We start from the raw sequence: 19,702 nt of genomic DNA on the forward strand, positions 1-19,702 counted from the left end.
CCTCAGATTACACATTATCAGCAGCAGCAGCAAATGAGCTGTTGTTGGCCACGCCCCACTCCGGAACTGATTCCATGTTTACGTCAATAGACCTCTGAAGTTTGCCTACAAAAAAGCTACCATCTTTGTCCAAATAAGGAGATCTGGTATCTTGGGATTTTTTCAAAGGGGAAAATGGGATTTTGAATTATCGCACCTGTTAAACTCTCGCGGGGACAAAGAAATCGTAAATGCAGACGTTTTGCTCTACACACTTTTGTCCTCTGCCTTCGAGTGGACCCTGTGATCTTCGGGACATGAAGACAACACACTTTGATCTTTGCTACCCCAGAGTTAACTTACAATGCAACTTGTCTAGGTAGTTAGCTTCAATTAACACCCAGATGTTTGTGTGACAAACGTCATCGGCAGTTCTGTTTGAATTTTCGTAGTAAAGTGGCCTAACAGTCAAGTTCTTAGAGTTTAGCCGAAACGTCTGCTAAATACAATAACCATAGCAGAATCAATTCAGACACCTGCATGTATAATGTAACATGGCCTAACAATGTTAAATAATAATGGGTAAAACTTTATTTGGGTCGGTATATAGAGTTGCTGTAGCCTAATTAAAAGTTGAAAAGCATTTGTGAAATTGGCTGCCTATTACCGGATGGCCTGGGTCTCTGGCAGCATAAGCTAGGCAAGAGGTTCCCAAACGTAAAAATGCCGAGGCCCAATTGCAACTCCGATGGGAGGGGGTGGTGGGTGGGAATATTGAAATGTTTCGGCCGATGACGATCGGCCCTGCCAATTTTGATCAGCTCAACCGGAGACTGAAGGCAGGATACTTTCAGAAACCCGTATCTCACGCAAATCAGCATGGATGGTTTTTTTTTTTTTTTCAAGTTTGTATGTGTGTGGAAGCACCAGACACAAATTAATACCCCAAATTCCAGAAAAAGGGATATTTTCATTATATGGGCACTTTAACATAGGGGTGTGTATATGTATTGCTCCTGTATTTTAAGGAAGAACATTTATTTATTTATTTACGATACATTATTCATTCTCAAAGAAAATTGGTGTCCTTAAAGGTTGGATTTGTCCTATTTTTGTTTATTAAGGCATGAAGATCAATTTCCAAAAGATGATTTTTATTCCTCTTTTTAGTCAACTTTAGCATGGGTGTGTAAACTTTGTAACGTGAATATATCCTAATTTAAAAGCTATGCCCTTTACATCTGTGAGTGCAAACTAACTCCATGGGAATTGGAGAGGCCTTTTTAGATATTGTTTGTACACAAAATGTTTTAGACCCTAAAAGCACATTGAAGGAAAGAAGCGGTTGTTCAGGTTATCATGGAGGACTTTTATAGACTTTTAGGGATGAATGAAGAACCAGAAGAGTTGTCCTTTAGTACAGAATAACATCGGAACTACCAGAACCCTTATTTACACTGCAGTCTTTGTTTGTTTTGAAAATGGTCCCATTTTTAATCATCCATGTCATCCGATCATCCATGTTGTCAGAATTCAGTGGTTGAGAGATCAAGACGGACAACAGCCTCTGTATCTGTGTATTTATTATGAATTATGAATTATAGTGTGTATGTGTGTGTGTGTGTGTGTTTATATATATATATATATATATATATATATATATATATATATATATATATATATATATATATATATATATATATATATATATATATATAAATGTGTGTGTGTGTGTGTGTGTGTGTGTGTGTATTCTCAGGTTTGGCTCTGTGGCCTGTGGCGTGGGACAGGAGCTGTATGTCTTTGGTGGTGTGAGGAGTCGTGACACAGATAATCCAGAGTCCAGTCAGATGACCACCTGCAAATCTGAGTTCTACCACGACGAGCTGAAAAGGTGGCCACCATCACAAGTTCCTTCAAATGTTTATGCCAAAAGTCTAAATAAGTCTAAGGGCTGTATTTTGGGCACCAGCGCATGGCGTAAAACTCGTTTTTCACCCGCGGAAAGTTTAATTTGGTATTTTGCACGTTTATTTTTTAAACATTGCGCCCAGGGGTGTGGCAATTAACAACCTAGGGAGGGGCCTGGCGCGTTGTCTAAAAATCGCTATCGTACACCACCTAAACCTGGTCAGAAGTCAATGGCGAGTTGTTCATATGCTATTTTAAGAGCGCATGTCAACAGTCATATTGGAAGGTGCACGCACCATCCTTCTATCATTCATGAACGCACACCAGTGCACGTCCATGCAAAGCATTACAAATTGCACAATTACAATGGGAAACATAATTAGAATAAAGATATTACGAAATACTGTACATCTCATGATGAGTAGTTATTCACCATCATTTGCAAATTGGTAATGACGGTTAAAAGTGATTAGGGGAGAGGCGAGAGACACGTATGGAGCACAGCTGAAGACGCACTGTCACGAGATAAGCAACTCCTCTGCAGGATAAATGTTGTTTTATTCAGTCATTTGAGCAATATTAGGGTAAGTGTTGCTTTTTCCAGCCTATGTTTTCGATGGTAACCCATTGTCAGTCAATAGTGAAAGTAACTGCATATGTCTTCGTTGATTGACACCTTGGTGAAGTTAGTTTCACTTTGCCAATGAGTTCAAGTAATAGATGAGTGCAAATGCGTGAAGGCTATGCTAGGTTTTAGTAAAGCATGGTTTAAGAATGACTATTTCATACGGTCTCGCAAGCAGCCTCCTTCAAATGCGCCGTTGAATGTCAAAATACCGATTTATTACGCGTAATCATTTATTTGACAAATCGCGCTTTGCGCCGTTAAAGGGAATGACCGATGTCATTCTCATTGGTTTAAAATGATGTTGCGCCCCAAACACACCCATATGACTGATTAAAAAACCTAGGAACACCTTGTTGCGCCATGCGCTCCACTTTTGATAACGAAACCCCTCCCAATGTGAACTGGACATCCTACTAAATTTGAATAGACTTTTGACGAGTGACGATGCACTTTAGAATGTCATGATAGGGCCCTAAGTCTAAATACGTTATTTCAAAAGATACTGAAAACCTATTTTCAACACTGGCTCTTTGTCTTTGTTACTCAAGACCCACAATGATGATGTCATCTACTTTAAAGGAGAAATCCGGCCAATTTTAACATCGAGCTCAGTTTATCAGTTTATGTTCACGGAATACTGTTGGTCAGAAAAAACGAGAAAAAAAACGGTGCTTCTGACGCGGGTTAGCCGGCTAGTGGCTAAAGCAGCCAAAGTGCTTACAAGCTGCATTATGGGGGCATGTTCTAAACTGTACCTTTGAGCCTTTAACAGACTCAAAATGTCATGACATCAACATTGTGGGTCTTGAGTAACGAAGACTAATGAAGAGTACATACCACAAAAGAAAGTGTTTTTCAGTATTTTCCTCTCAGTGTATTTTATATTGGCTCCAATTGTGACACGATGTCATACAATTATACATTATACAGTATATCTTAATACTATTGCAAACTAGGGCTTAAAAGAAATATAAGCCATGATAATGACACAGATTTACCCCAGTGATGTGGTGATCTATTATTTGTATTACAAAATCCACTTTGATAAATGCCTTTGACACAATATCTTGCTTTGGCAAATGTCATCTATTTAAAGCACTCAAAATAAATTATAAATATAAATATCAAAACAATTTCTTTTTTTTTTTTTTTTTCATTTATTACAGTAAATTAATTTTAGACAATAAGAAATTAGAAACAGCAGTATCAGTAAACCACTTAGTGTAAACACAGTAAAACTCACCTTTCCCCTCTCTCATCTCTCTCGTCCCTGCCCCTTGCTTCTTAGGTGGATGTATCTGGATGACCAGAGTCTCTGTGCCCAGACCAGTTCGTCCTTTGTGTACGGAGCCGTTCCTATTGGGGCCAGCATCTACGTGGTGGGAGACCTGGACACTGGTAAGTTTGGGATGTGGTCTGCACAGCAATGGAGTGGTTTTTGAAAGAGCTTTTTTTTCCCTTTGCATTTTAAAAAAAAGATTTGCATCCACACTCATTTCTTGCATAACCTGTGCTGCAACTTATTAGGTCTTTCCACCTGATGTTGGGGGGGGCGGGCATCTTGGAGAGTAGTTGCAACACAACAGACACGAGTGAGTCGTAGCTCGCCAAGCCTATCCAACGTCATCCCAACCCTATGAGCACCGTGCGGAGGGACACATTTTTCGTCTGGATTTTTTTTTTACTCCCCCACTTACTTAAAATGTCCTATTTAAATAAACCTGATCGGTATTATTTGTTGATCTTTATTGCCTCTCCTTTTTGCCATACAGAGCACAGAGAGCAAAGATCTCCTATTCCACCAACGTGGCACACATCCGGGTACTTGTAGTTGTTTATTACATTACATTACATTACATTACATTACATTACATTTGCCTGACGCTTTTTTAGCCAAAGCGACTAACAACATGGTAAACAGTTTAAGTTTTAGAGCAATTCTCAACAATTTTAGGACAATTTAAAAACATTAGAGTACAGTAAGAATAAGTGCATCAGTGAGTGCTGTTTTTAACAGTTACTTGTCAGTTTAAGACGGCTGGTGAGTGCTAGGATCAGTAAGACTTGTTGTAAGTGTTGCTATGAGAGGAGATGTTCTCTAAAGAGCTGGGTCTTCAGGAGTTTTTTGAAAATGGAGAAGGATGTCCCTGCCCTTGTAGGAACTGGCAGTGTGTTCCACCAACGAGGAACAACAGATGAGAAAAGTTTGGATTGGCTTGAGCGTACCGGTGGTAGAGCTAGACGTCGTTCGTCTGAGGAGCGCAGCGGTCTGGAGGTAGCGTATGTCTGTATGAGGGCATTCAAGTAGGTGGGAGCAGAACCGGAGACTACTTTGTAGGCAAGCGTTAGAGCCTTGAATTTGATGCGGGCCGCCATAGGTAGCCAGTGTAGCTGGATGAGCAGCGGGGTAACGTGCCCTTTTGGGTTGGTTGTAGACCAGGCACGCCGCCGCGTTCTGGATCATCTGCAGTGGTTTCACTGCGCAGGCTGGGAGACCTGTCAGGAGGGCATTGCAGTAGTCGAGTCGTGAAATGACTATTGCCTGAACCAGAAGTTGGGTAGCATCTTGTTTATGACGTAGGTTAGAGGCCCTGATTGGTTTGAGTGAAATAGGATTTATGTCTTTACATTAAACAAACCCATTAAAAAACACTACTGATGTCTCCAATAAATAATGACCTCCTGATAACCATGATGTGTCTGACAATCAAAAATAGATATTCTATTTATTGCCACTGAGGATGTGGTGGAGGCTTTTGGAGGGCAGCGTGCAAACTGAAGCTTCACAGAGAATGAAATGTGTCCACCCACCCACCCACCCACCCATTTTCGCCTGTCTTCACAGCTTAAAGGGTTGCATTTTCCACTTTTGAATATGTTTTTTATAAGTATACTTGTGTTCAGGTCCTGAAAAAGTTCTTGCAAAATGCAATTGCGAAACCTCTCAGTTTCCACCGTTGTCATGTAGAGCGCCCTAAAGCCTCAACTATGCTTAGCGATAAAACGGATATAATAGGGAAACGGACTGAGCCTCCTTCTGCTCACTGCGTTCTTTTGTCTGTTCACTTCAAGCTTATGAATGTGGAAGAAAACGATCAACGTATGAAACAAATGTATCCTGTATTTCCTGTATTTCCGTTTTAAAAGGGAGCATAAACTGGGGGGGGGGGGTCCTCATATAACATAGCCCAACGTTTTTAGCCTCACCCCTGCATATGATGTACCTACCCCTCCAACTCCCTCAAAAATATGGGGTATTTTGATGCATGTCAACAACACCCCACATGTCTGTAGATCTTTGTATTAGTGGCAATGTGATTGTATTGACTGTTTACCTCATGTATGTGTGTGCGCAAATGATTTGACATTATTATTGTGAGGCCTTCATGGCAAGGGAAATTCACAACACAATTCTATATTTAACTAATGTTTCCTGCAAAAAAAAAAAAACAATTCTCATGCTGAATACGTAGATGACCAAACAATGACCAAAAGGAACCATGCCTGGTAGTTATTAAATGAGGTTTTAAAAAAAATCAGAGGAATGTTGTGAAATACCCAGTGCCCAAACCAAACACAGGCTTGTCCCCCAGAGAATCCACCATAGTGCTGAGTAGTTACAACACAACAGACACAAGTGAGTCGTAGCTCGCCAAGCCCATCCAACGTCATCCCACCCCTTTGAGCACCGTGCGGAGGGACACATTTTTCGTCAGGGGATTTTTTGACTCCCCCACTTACTTAAAATATCCCTGGGTTTTGCGTAGCTTAATTTTATCTCTCGCTCTTGACATTTGGCTGCCGAAAATATTCCATGTTTGTTTAGTTCAACGCTGGTCTGCTCTGCTTACAGTGTGCTGGAGATGACGAGAGCGGGCGCTAAATGTCACTCAATCTCTCCTGTGCCATAAATATACATTGTGAACAAGTTGAGCAGGCCTAATGGAAACTCTGTGTCTGTGTCTGCCTCTCTCTCTCTCTCTGTCTGTGTGTCTCTGTGTGTATGTTGTGTCGCAGGGACTGCGTATGACTACGTGCGGGAGTTTCGCCGCAGCACGGGCACTTGGCATCGCACCAAGGCGATGGTGACCTCTGACCTCTGTAAGACAGGCTGTGCCTCGCTGCGTTTCGCCAACTGCAAGCTGTTCCGCCTGCAGCTCAAGCAGGGCCTGTTCCGGATCCGCGTTCCCTAACAAGCAGTTCACCATAGGAAAAGTGGCGCACCACCACCATCATCACCATCAATTACTCACTCACCCCCACCACCACCCCCTCTGTATAACATCAGTCGGAAATGATGCAAGTATAGTGTGGTATTGCTAGTATAGTGTGTCATTGCTTTGAAAACGGGCAATTTTCGGGATAGGGATTTTGGAATGTGATTGGGAGTGGGAAAGTAAGTTAAGTTCACTTGTGACCAGTGGGAGACCTAAAATGTTTATGAGTAGTGTTGCAATGCTGGGTCGTTGGGTGCTTGCTAATCGGCGGGTTGGTAATAGTTTTGGCACGTAATCTGAATATCTTCCACGTCGACTTTTAGTCCAGGAAGGTTTGGGTATTTGCATTGGAAAAAAAGAAATGGCTTGCTACGTAACCACAGCAAAACAAGGGTTGGGCTTCTCTGCTATATTCATGGTACCCCATGGTTCATTGTGGGTTACGGGTGCAATTATCAGGGACTGGTGCATGCTGACTTCTGACAGGGCTTAAGAAAGGCTGGGGAAGAACAGATCATTTCGGGAAGAGATGACAAAATTATGCCACTCAAGTGTGGCTCAACCCAAGATAGAAGATTTTTTTTTAAGAAGGGGAAATGTATGGGGATGGGATAATTTGAAACCAGCAATGATCACTTTTTGTTTCCAAAAAAAGCAGTTGTAGTTGCATTATTTAGAAAAGTAGATGCCAAACTAGACTTTAAATTCTGAATGTACATGTGTGCATATGCAACACATGGTTATTCACAATTTGTTTTGAAAAGGGACAGATTTTCCTTGTATGGAAAACATATGTTATAATTTATGTAGTATGGAAATATGTGAACAGAACATGCAATAGTAGAAATCGCACTGTGAAGGCACTATGTCTTAATATTCTGGGGGCTGTTTACGTTGTTTCCAAGTGTCCTGCACACAACAAGTCGGAAATAGATGCAGTTACCAGTCTCAATCTTAACCCTCTGGAAGTATTTTGTGGGTGACCCTTGAACTGGCTTTCCAGTCAGTGCGGACGGGTTTGGCATCTGTTGACCCCATTTGTTCTATGCGAGTTTCAGCTGCTGCTGTCTATTCTAATTGAAGACACAGACACACACACACACACACACACACTCACGCAGACACATGAACACACGTGGCTGCAAAGGATTGTGTATACACACATATACACTCACACTTGCACACGCACAGATATACACATACACTAGACAGTGGAGATGAAACCTACCCAAAATAAGTGCATTTATATGACGTACTGACAAATTCCTTACACTGAATAATGTAAGCAATGTGACACACTTGGAACACATTATTAATAATCCAGGGCGCACTGACAAAGCTTGAAAGTGATGTCTGTTTTAGCGAGTTTTACCTCAGACAGCCACAATCCTGTTTAGCTCCACTTCTCAATCAAACCACTAGAACCACCCCATTTTTTGCACATCCACGATGACCGTCAACAATCATGTCTTGTTTTGGTGTTTACTGTAAACATGAGGACTGCAGTGAGCGGGACAGTGGGACTGTGGTGTTCACTAAATATTGAAATGGGGTGTGACCATCAGAAGAAGAAAAAATGCCAAATACTCCGCAAAGCACCTTTTGATACTGTGGCTTATGTCTCCCAGACTTATTTGTCACCCATGTGGATTGTGGAATGAAAATAAGGTGGGAATTTAAAAATACAATAATAAATTAAATAAAAAGCTTTGAATGCCCTTTTGTCCAGGTTCTGAGAGACTTAGATGACTCGTGAAATTGAATCAAGGCAGTGATGAAGGTTTTTGGTTGTCTGTATGAAGATGCTGAAATTTCTATTTTCTTATAAGGGTCTTTCTCCCTGTTCTGTTAGTGACAATTTTTTTCACACTCTGCAATAGGTTTTTAGATACATTGCTATGCCCTAACACTTAATGAAGTAATGGGTTAATTGTAAATTAATATTACTGTATGGGGACTAGGGTTGGTACAATGTAATACTAGTGGTATGTCTTTTCTATAGAGACGTTTATTTAGTTCAATATTTTTTTTTCTTGACAATGAGGCACAGAATTAGTGTGTATATAAATACAAGAGACTAAAATATATTATTTATAATGACATAATTATTTGTATTAGTAATTCTGTAATCAATAACACAGACTATAAAATGCAGACAACGTTATCTCCACATCTCTGTGTCCTACACACACACACACACACACACACCTATTTCCTTATGGCTCAACTAGTTACTCTCTAATCAATATCATTGACTATAAAGTGGAGACAGATTTGTCTTCTCATCTCTGTGTGTCCTACACACACACTCTGTCCAGCTTAGCTGAGGTCCAGTAAAATCCAACCAGCTCACTTAGATCAGAGATTTTGTTTTGTTTTGTTTTTTGTTGTTTTTACAAAAAAATGACTGCTGTGAATGACCACTGGGCTGAGAATGAAGACGCCCAAACATATCTTTGTGTGCTTCCATCCACAGTTACCACTTTGGTACCACAGAACCAACAACCCAGACAATTCTCAGAGGTAGTGTAGCTGCCAGGATTGGCCTACATACGGGCTCAATTTACAAAACAAATGCATATTGCACTGCCTCCAAAGTGACCATTTTGATTGATTGGTGTTTAAACTTGTGTAATCAACTAGTGTGAAGTTAGTGAGTTACTTGCATGGGGCAAGTCAGCCATATTTTGCAACTGTTTACATCTCACCCAGCAACTGTAAAAGGGTGAAAAACTGCAGACTGGCAGGCTAAATGTGAAACTGCCATTCGTCATTGTTTCATTTTATTTCTCTCAACACCACACAGTATGAAGGAGGAAGTAACATGCTGAGATCATCTGATAAATGTTTCCTTCTCCGACTTTATATTGCCGTATGTGTGTGCGGGTGTGTGTGTGTATGGCCGCTGCACAGAAAAGCACAGCACAGCGGAGGTGTGGGATTAACACAACAGGATTACCCTTGATAATCAGGATGGAGTTCATTCGTTTAAACTGAGCCTCGCTCTCAATTCGACTTCATTAAACTAGGTCTTATGACTTTACCAGGAGGATGAGCAAAGAAGTCAGATGCTGCTAAGAAGCCATGCTTTTCTATTCTCCTGCTCTAGACTGAAAGAAAAAACACTTTGAAGCCCATTGGCAATTATTGTGTCCTTTCCAGGAGCTGTTGGCTCGGGCAGGGTGATCCACACCTCGTATCCTGACATATCCTGTGTGCAGTGTCACTACTAGAAATGTTGGGCCTAATGAAAGCATATAACAGTGTAGACCCCACCTCCATAATAACAATAATGAGGATCATTATGTTCTAGGGGTGGCCCTGCCAGTGCAGGGCATGTTGGAATCATAGCTCCCCTCCCCTGTTCTGGTGCCCCTACCCGTGTGTGAAAAAAGTACTCATTTGAGATACATCATAATTTTGAACTCGTAGTATCTAGCCATAAACTAGCCATAAAAGTAACCATAGGAACCATGTGAACCACAGTTCACTCCATGTTTTTGGATCAGCCTTGCTTTAGCTGAACACATGATCCACTGCCTGGTATTAAATAAAACACACACACACACACATATACATAGAAAGACTGATAAGACAAGGCAGTGTGTACACACACGCCTCCACAATGACCACTGCCTTTTGGTAAAAAGCAGAATGGGCAGGATAAGCCAGGCCATGCTGTAACTAAATATGGGCTATGAGGAGAAAGACATATTTTTTTGTATTTTTTTTTTCTTCATTCTTTTCCCAAGCTTCTGTATTTTGCAACCCAAGGCTTTTTGGTTGAGGTTTGTAACCAAAGCGCCGCAGGCCTGAGCACAACAATATGTCCCGCGTCACCATGCAATGTTGTGGTCAGGTTGAGCAATGCTGGAGAGGGTGTGATGGGGTGTATGTGTTTGTGTATGTGGGAGGGGTTATGGGTTGGCGTCAGATGAATAGGTGGCATTGCCCAGATTCAATGTTGAAACTTTGTTCCTTTTGTTTTTCTTTTTTTTTCTTCTGACTGTCAGAAATTAGGGGACCCAAAGACAATGCCATTCTCTCTCTCTCTCTCTCTCTCTCTCTCTCTCTCAAGCCTGCCCTCCTCTCTACCACAGTCAGATGATGTGAGGGTTTCCTGGTCCTTGTGCTGCTGTGGTCACATGGCTACTGAAATGTCAGCAAGCGGTGTGTTGATCAGGAGAGAGAGGAAGAAACCTGCCTGATACAGATATGTCGCAGAGGAAATATAAGTCATATGGAGACTGGGGCTTAGGTTAGGCTGATTCATTTGAAGTCATGGTGAGCCAGATCAACAGTGAATCACATCAAAAGCAAACACAACCACAGCCACACTTACAGTCTCGGCCTCTCAAAGCAACATTCTTCCCATGCCAAGCAAGGAGTGTAGGCTATATAGAGTAGGCTAGTGTGTTTGCCTGTGGCTGTGTGTGTGTATGTATGTGCAATTAATTCATTCTCGTACATAGTTGTGGTTTTTATATTTAAGGTTTTGTTAATATAAAACTCATTATTTTTCATTTCTTATATCTGATACACTGGAATTATTATTATTTATTAATGTACTTGGAATGGTAACATTTGAAGAGGAGTTATTTTTTCATCTAGCCACAAATTAAAATTGTTCATCCATATTAGTCACCCCTGACTTCTTTTCGTGCGCAATGCATCTCCCTTCCCGGGAGGAGCCGCATGCTCCTGGAAAAAGAAGAACTCAGTAATGACCGTCAACAGGAGACCTGTTAGGACGCAGTGCTAGGGATGACACTCTGGCTCAGGGGACCAATCAAGCTCACTTCCCCTCTCTAAAAGAGCTGATGTAATTGGTCATAATGAGTACACTTATAGGTTACCAACTGTCTGCTGTGTGGAGCCTGAGCTCATAGCCTTGCTTGGCTCCCTCACAGATCGATGTGATAAAAAAAAAGCCCTCCTGTGTTTTAAGTACCCGCACTAGTAAAAATGCCTGCGCGGACCTGAATTTGCATGGCCGTGCGCCTGCTGCCAGGCCACATTTCTAACAGATTGGCAGTGTGGGCATGACTTTCAGACCGTCCTGTTTGAAAGTTCTGTACCTACCCCACAGAAGGCTTCGGGAATGCCCCCCCTAAGTTTTTCGGTGAGATGAGATCCCTATTGCGTCAGCACTTTTAATAAGCAATGCATGTCATCATCATCCTCCGGTTCTCAAGAACTTAGTTTCATTCATCAATAAGCGTGCCAATTCCCCAAGAAAGAAGGGCGGTGGTAACGGTAATGAGCTGTAGCCTGAAATAATTGTGGGTTCAATTCCCGGCTTCCACCGTTGTGTCCTTGAGCAAGGCATTTAACCCCAAGTTGCTCTGGGGACAATGGCCTTTGAAATAATTGACTTAAGTCTTTGGATAGAAGCGTCTGCTAAATGAATAGATGTAAATGTAAAATGTAATCCTGAGTGGTTTAGGCCTAACAAAGAAAATTACATCTATCTTAAAAGGATAGGCTAGTGCAGATTATTTTTACAGTAGGCTAAGTAGGCCTAGGCTACCCCACAGAGTGGACCTAAATGATCATTGTTTTTTTGTTTGTTTTTTTCGAAAATAAATCGTGAGATGATGTAAGATTTGTTTTAGCCTAAAAGTTAAGTGGGAACATATGTTGCCAGTATACGTATTAGCCAAAATGTAGCCTAGACCTATATGTTTAAAACTCAAACTACTTTTGGAAAAAAGCCTAATAGAGAACGTGAAAAGGTTAAAGATATGTTAAAACATCGAACCGTTCCGTTCACAGTAGGCCTAGGCAACTGAAGCCTGTTGAGCACCTAGTCCATAGAGTAGCCTAGTACATTCTCTTTAAGTTACAAAAAAAACGTAATGTGATAAAGTCGGGATAAATAGGCTAGCATGAGAAACCCTGTAATCAAAAAACCCTCCCCTCCCCCCTTTATCAACGTGTTGAGAAAGACTGGCCAAATTGATGGTGCGCCCTCTCCATTTTCATGCGAAGGAAACGGCACCCTATCACAGGAGCAGACAGTAGAGCAGAGACGCACAGCGCATCCGTTCGCCTCCCCATTGACGTCACTTTGGTATCACATGAACGAGTCAGGACCAATCCAAATGGCCCTATCGAAATGCTTGGTTCCTTCGTGAAGATAGGGGGAAAGACAGAAAAAGGAACCATGTCGACGAGCTGCTAATGAACAAAAATCAACGAAGAATTTCGCCGCCGTCGGATTATAACCAGGATAGCTATGTTTACATGGTGAATGTTTATGGATTATGCTATTGCGAAGAGTGGCAAAATGGATTTGGCAATGGCCCGAACATATTGAATAGCTCGTGTGTGGGGGGAGAGGAAAGACATTTCAGCGAGAATTGTGAGGGACGATAGGAAGACAATAACCCTGTGAAACCTCTCACCTTTTCTCGCTCTGAGAGGCCTCTGAAGTATTCTTTAATGGCTCTTCTGTCTGTCTCTCCTCCGCGTCTTTTTTTCGCCCGCACCACTCATAAAACAATCGAGGTCGAATCGCCGTAGCCTGCCATTAAGTCCTTATTCGACCGTTCTGGTTTTAACGTTAAATTCTTATTTTTTACCTATAACATACTGGCAACCCTCGGTAGGGTGATTCAGACGCTTAAATATGGATTTTAACGGTAGCGGTGGAGGTAACGAGCTACACAACAATCAGTTCTATCAGTCCGAGGAAAGCAAGCCTTTACTGGGAGAGATGTCTACGCCGCCACCGCCAGAGGGTAATAATAATAAGCTGGCCGCCGGGCCATGTCGGAGGACCCTTCACTGCAGTAGTGGGATGCGTTACAAACTGCTTCAGGAGGGAGACATCCAGGTGTGCGTGATTAAACACCCTCGCACTTTCCTAAGCAAGATCCTCACGTCGAAATTTTTAAGAAGATGGGAGCCGCACCACCTCACCTTGACAGAGAGCAGTCTAGTCTCCGCAACGGTGAGTGTTTCTCTTTCAGGAACGATGGCCATGTTGTAACACATCAACTCTACATTATTAAGCCTGTTTTCTAATGTGCTTTTCTGTTCAGGCCTTTGTCACTCATACGGGTTAACAGTGTCTGACGTAATTTGAATTGTACAGCAAAGATTCCATTGTTCCCTCCTCGTCTCTTCAGATCCATATTCCATTTTGTCAGCTGATATGATGGCTACAGTGTTGCTTTGTGTTTTTCCTCAGTCCGCAACAATCACTTCTCCTACACGTCAGACCTACTGGACGCACAGATCCAGTCTGTATGTGGTGCTGTGTGTATGCTGTTAAATGTTTAGGATGTGAGCGACTGTCAATAAGTAGGCTACCATTGCTGTAGATTTGATGTATTTTCCACTGCATGTCGTAACCGATAGACAAACCCCAAACTTCAGAATGCTACATTTAGCTATTACTGTTGCGAAAAGTAACGTTACGTGTGAAGTAGGCCCGACCGTCGACGCGAGATCAACGTGTAGACCTTATCTCTGTCGTCCTTATCGTGCTTTCATTTAAACGAATTTAGCTTCAATTCTTTCGCAGCAGCCCACTGGAAGACATTTTCTGTGTTGGTTAGATATGATAGTGGATTGGGCCTGCTGTATTGGTAGGCTATGCACGGTCGACCACACAATACCTATATTTTAGGTCTACCTTAACGCCTATCAGTTCAATGTTTTTAGGTCTGTATCTTTGTCATGTAGACTTCTGTCATGCAAAGCAAAATGTAAATTGTTCTGATCAGGTAGGCGTAGGCCTACGGACAGATGCTGGCCATTGACCAAATATGATAACCCCTGTTTTATTAACATAGTAGTCATCTGATATGCACTAAGTCTCCAAAATATGATTGACTTTTTTTATTGGACTAGGCTATAGTAACTTGTTGCCTCAAAATCCACTAGGCTTAAATCTACAGTTGATATCTAATCCACATGAAAGTATGATGGCAATAAATGAAATGAATTTATTTTAGGCCCAGCAGCTCTTATTTTTCTTGTTCCAAGCTGATAAATAGGCAACATGGACAAGAATAAAACAACCCTGCACATTGTGCAGTGCAGAAAACAAATCTGACCCTGTGTCATGTGAAGAGCAAGAAAGGTCTAAATGACACCATTTGCTTGAGAACTTGGCGAGATAGTAGTCAAATGTGAATGGGATTGGCCCTTTTGTTCGTTTGGGTGGGTGTTTACTGTCCTTTGGTGTGGGCCCTCTTTTCCTGTGTCCCTCGCAGCACTCTGCTGGCTATTGTTCCTGGTCATGACTACCTCATTCAGCATGTTTGTATTGTTTTGATCATAATCGCTGAAAAGAAAGTAGGAGATAGTGTGTCTCTCAGCACATGTGTCCCTCCTAGCTAAAGCAGTCACATAGACACATTACATAGACCTTGTAACATCTGCAGTATGATTTTTAGATTTAACCTCATTTGAAATAAAATGCACACTCTATAGGTTGCTTTGTAGACCCTGAGAAGTTTTTAATGTGTAAATGCTAAAGCTATGGGCCTATCAGTTATTTATTTCATTAATCAATAAATATTCAATTTAAAATGAACAAAAGATTTGGGCCAGAAGTTAAAAATACAGTTGATATAGTATAGGTATCTGCATAGGGTGCATATAATGGATTTGGATGTTGCCAGAGTCAAAGTCTGACTAAACAGTAGACAGAAGATATTCTCTGATTATGAAGCAGAAGTCTTAACCTCATGTAAAGTCTTAACCTCATGTAAACAAAAGCTGAACCACGTGGGACAGACTAGCATCATATTAGGGCTGCAAAAGTTTATTAATCTGACTAATATTTTCTTGATTAATCGAGTAGTTGTTTAATCAATAAAATATCAAAGAATGTTTCCCAAAGCCCAAGAATATGACCTCAAATGCCTTGTTTAGTCCACGCATCAAGACATTTTGTTTACTGTCATACAAGAGTATGTGAAGCAGTATGTAAAGCAGTGAATACTACATTTTTAAGTAGGCAGTTTCCGTTAAAAAAAACACATTGTTTAACGCTTACCAAAATAGTTGCCTATTCATTTAATAGTTTACAACTAATTGTTCAATCGATTCATTTTTTCAGCCCTAGGTCATATTATCATACAGCTCTTATTTAATGTGCTGCTTATGCTGTTGGCGTTAGGACAGTTGCAGACCTGTGATAAAGTGATTGTCAAAAAGATCTAAAAGAACAGTATGTTTTAAACACCTTCATCTGGTCATTTTGTGTAGTATATAGACTACAAGGCAGCCAGGCATGGCTAATGCTGATTGTTTTACTACAGTTAAGGGGCTGTTCTGTCTGAAACACCAGTGTTTTTCTCAACACTTGTAGTGTCGATACTGTTTTGTGATGTATGATATGAGAGGGGTTATATCCGACACACAACCAAAGTCTCCTTGAAGTTCATTTGTCATAAGACCTGGTCAATTGAGAAATGGTGTCTTTTACATCATGTTTATACAGGCTTGCCAGGTTTAAATATTCATGTACATCTCTCTCTCTCTCTCTCTCTCTCTCTCTCTCTCTCTCTCTCTCTCATCTTCATCTTCTCTCTCAAGTTGACAGGTTGACCTTAAAAAGTGTGCAAGTATGCCAAACGTCTACGCACTTTCCTTTCTCGGTTTTTTCTTTCTTTCATTTTCTTAGCACTGAGGCCCTTACCAATTCATTAATGGCCCTATTTTATTGGTACAGCCCCTCCAGTTTGTAAAAATTAAGCAGATATTTGCGCTGGGTTAGCAAGGGTTTTATCACTTGTTGACCCTCCTACCTAGACACCAGCCTTTTCTGACTGTTGTTTTTGGGTAAACGCTGCTGGCATGGCACAGAAGTGATCTCATTGACGATATAAAAGAGGTGACTCACCCTTTCTCTCTAATCATCATGGTTTTGTCATATGTGTTGGTGTGTTTGGGGAGGGGGAGAGGTGTATTTGCGTAAGATGGAATCAACACAAGTATTTCCTGATGCCCTCAACACAAACAGACATCAAAGCTTTCCATGTAAGTATGAGTGCCCGGAGGCATTTTTTTTTTTCCTCACCAGTACTGGCAAAAGTAAATTAGCTAGTCTTGTGGGAGTGTTCTTCCGGGCTTGTGTTCAGAGATGGAGAAGAAGAATATCACATCGTAGCAACAGGTGAGGCAACCATATTGCCCCCGATAATCCTGCTAATAATTTGTTGGCTAATTAGCGTCTGAGACCAATTAGCATCTGAGACTTCATGGCAGTTCTTGCATAACTGGTTCCTGTAGGCCGTCTATGATCTGTGGGCCTTGATTGAGGCCCGTGGAGCCCTGGAACAGAGAGGCGTAGTGAGACGGAGGAGAGCGAGAGCCAAAACCCCCTCTGAACCTCCCCCTCGGCCCTCCCGAGCCGGCAGACTTCCAAAAGTGCACTCTGATTGGACCTTGGGATCTGCTTTTCTTTAGCGCGACAACGTGCAGCAACGATTAGAGGGTTGTTGCTGACTTTTATGTGTGTTAACCTCTAAAATCATTTGCATTGATTATTTGTTTTATTTGTGTAAGCCAAGTGGGTCAAAGTTGCGTGTGTGTCTGTATGCCGGTGTGGAGATTGAAGGCTATAAAATGTCCTGGGGGTGATGACTGCAGTTGCATTTTACATCCTCACGGGTGTTGCATGGACTGTAGTGGTTGAGTTTGTTGATAAAGTCAAGTGAGGTGCACATGAGTAAGTAGCCTGCATTGAAGCCCTCTGCAGAGGTCCGATCCCCTCACAGTCTATGAGCCCGGGCCAAGACTGCTCAGAACTAGGTCATCCATCTAGGTGAGGCCCAAACTAGGTTCTGCCTGGTTGAGGAGATTGGGAGAAGTTGGAGGAAGGGAGGTGTGTGTGTGTGTGTGTGTGTGTGTGTGTGTGTGTGTGTGTGTGTGTGTGTGTGTGTGTGTGTGTGTGAGAGAGAGAGAGAGAGAATGAAGGTGGGGGGGTAACAAATTATGCGCAATACAGAAAGTAAAAATAGACTCTTCGTTTGTGTCATGCTAGAAACACAGCCTAGTGCCTGCAACCTGTGATTAGGAAGTGCGTCTGACATGTGGTTTCCTCATTTTCAGCTGGAGCTGAAGCTTGAGTTAAAACCCATTTATCCATGAAGTGGTTGGAGGTCTTGGAAACATAGCTCAACCAATGTGTAAAACTAGGGATTGTACAGTACTATTAGTCAATAGATAACTGAAATTGTTATATAGACTCATATAAACTAGTAATGATTGTGTGTGTTTTTTGTGCCCAATTAAGATCCTCAGACTGCCTCTTTGACACTCAGGGAATAGTGTCTGCTGTAGTTAGAGTCCAAATGTCAAACAATTCTCTCCTGTGTTGTCATGAAACCTGCTACGTAAATACACTGTTTTGTTGCGAATCACTTTTAATGCCACCTGAGCTTAACTTGTCATATGTGTTTAAAGTATGATCATGCTTGTGTGTATGTGGGGGTGGGGGGGCAGTATAGGTTTGTGTGTGTGTACTGTAAATGTTGAGTATTGTCTTGCAAATAGTTTTAAAATGATACTGTGGGCTGTGGCTTATTTGGTAATCATTTTTAGTTTGGAACCAACCAACAATGTACTCCATGCTAGCGCCACTTAGCCCACACCAAACATCCACAAACTGGAATTGTCTTGAGTTTTTCACATATTGTGAACAAGCACTGCTGAGGCAGTGAAATAGTTGGGGAGTTGGCCAGATTTAGACTGGTTTTGAAGTCCACCGGGGAAGAGGATCAAAAGGAAAGACTGCAGTAGAGATGGACAGAGAGAGATTGTCAAATGGACAAGTGGATGAAAAGACTGAGTGGAGAGATTAAGTAGAAGAGGCTTGGACGGCCAAGACCGCAGCTTGTGTAACCATCAAGCTGAGGGATGTCCAGCCAGGGGGTGGTTGGACCACTGCATCAGCTGACAAAAGTATGCATTGGCTTGTGTCATGGCTGCCTGCATTTGTGGTTGTTGCATTATTAGTTTACCAAAGACAGGACTTTCCCTGAGAGCAGCCTCCCGAGGCACAGCGGGCAGAGCTTTGCATTAGCAGAGCCAGGGCAAACTCTTCAGTCCCATCACTGAGTCAATGCATGTGGTGTGCTGATGAATGTGTATGGTCAGTGTCCAGGTAAACGTTGGGGGAAAATGGATTATACCCCCCCCCTAGCATTTCCCCCTAGGAATTCACATTAAGGTTTCAGGGAGCCTAAAAAGTTTTCTTATGGAAGGATAGTACATGAATTAGTCTTGACAATGTGAAGTATTGCTGTGTAAATTGTTTTATAATGAGATGTGTGTGGTCTGTGGCTTACTTGGTTAAAGGGGAACTTGGCAACTATTTCAACTTAATAAACCCGTTTATAAATCATTTGGATGGTTAAATGACCTGTTCCGGTGAAAATGGTGACTTTCCCCGCTGCGCCTAGCGTCCCCAGGCGGAAAACCAACCTTGCAACATTGAGACTACCGTCCCGGAAAGAGAAGTGAGAAACAAGAAACTCGTTTTAAATCGTGTTTCTTACCTTGTAACATCCACATAGTTCTGCCAAACTTATGCTAACAGTTCGCTAGCTTGTAAACAAATCCATGTGCTTTATCATTACCTTTTCACACAGTTTGAAATAGCATAATGTGCAATTTCTCCAGCAGAGGCGGAAATCCTGTCAAGTTTCCCTTTAATGTCCCGTCTCTTTTTGGCACCAACAGTGAACTCCTGGCCAGTTGTGGCGCTAAAAAGCACTTCATCTGAGATGGAGTACGTCACTTAAAAGTGTCTCTAATCGTGCAGCTTTAAACAGTTCTTGATGCATACGTCTTGATACTTGGTACATAAGTCTACTGTACTGTGCAGCCTACCGCGCAAGTTGCGACTGTGAGTTGTGCATTACTGTTGTATCCTGTATCATGTTGTATAGTATGAATTTGGCTTGTGTGTTGATTGGCTACTGTAGGAAGCCTCCAACCAATA

General features: G+C 41.8%; 2 protein-coding genes across 2 annotated transcripts in view; both read left to right on the plus strand.

Annotated features, from left to right (window-relative positions):
- gan (gigaxonin) overlaps positions 1-8,453 on the plus strand; it is a 21,362-nt gene extending 12,909 nt beyond the window's left edge. Inside the window, exons 9-11 of the mRNA XM_042108942.1 lie at positions 1,739-1,873; positions 3,807-3,916; positions 6,536-8,453. Coding sequence (XP_041964876.1) covers positions 1,739-1,873; positions 3,807-3,916; positions 6,536-6,711 — 421 coding nt within the window. The 3' untranslated portion in view covers positions 6,712-8,453. The remainder of the gene's footprint in view (positions 1-1,738; positions 1,874-3,806; positions 3,917-6,535) is intronic.
- A 4,366-nt stretch (positions 8,454-12,819) lies between these two features.
- The window catches only part of LOC121723578 (c-Maf inducing protein), a 37,850-nt gene continuing 30,967 nt past the window's right edge, over positions 12,820-19,702 (plus strand). Inside the window, exon 1 of the mRNA XM_042109379.1 lies at positions 12,820-13,690. Within this exon, the coding sequence (XP_041965313.1) occupies positions 13,367-13,690 (324 nt within the window). The 5' untranslated portion in view covers positions 12,820-13,366. The remainder of the gene's footprint in view (positions 13,691-19,702) is intronic.

The sequence above is a fragment of the Alosa sapidissima genome, chromosome 11, assembly GCF_018492685.1.
Source record: "Alosa sapidissima isolate fAloSap1 chromosome 11, fAloSap1.pri, whole genome shotgun sequence".
Classification (NCBI taxonomy): domain Eukaryota; kingdom Metazoa; phylum Chordata; class Actinopteri; order Clupeiformes; family Clupeidae; genus Alosa; species Alosa sapidissima.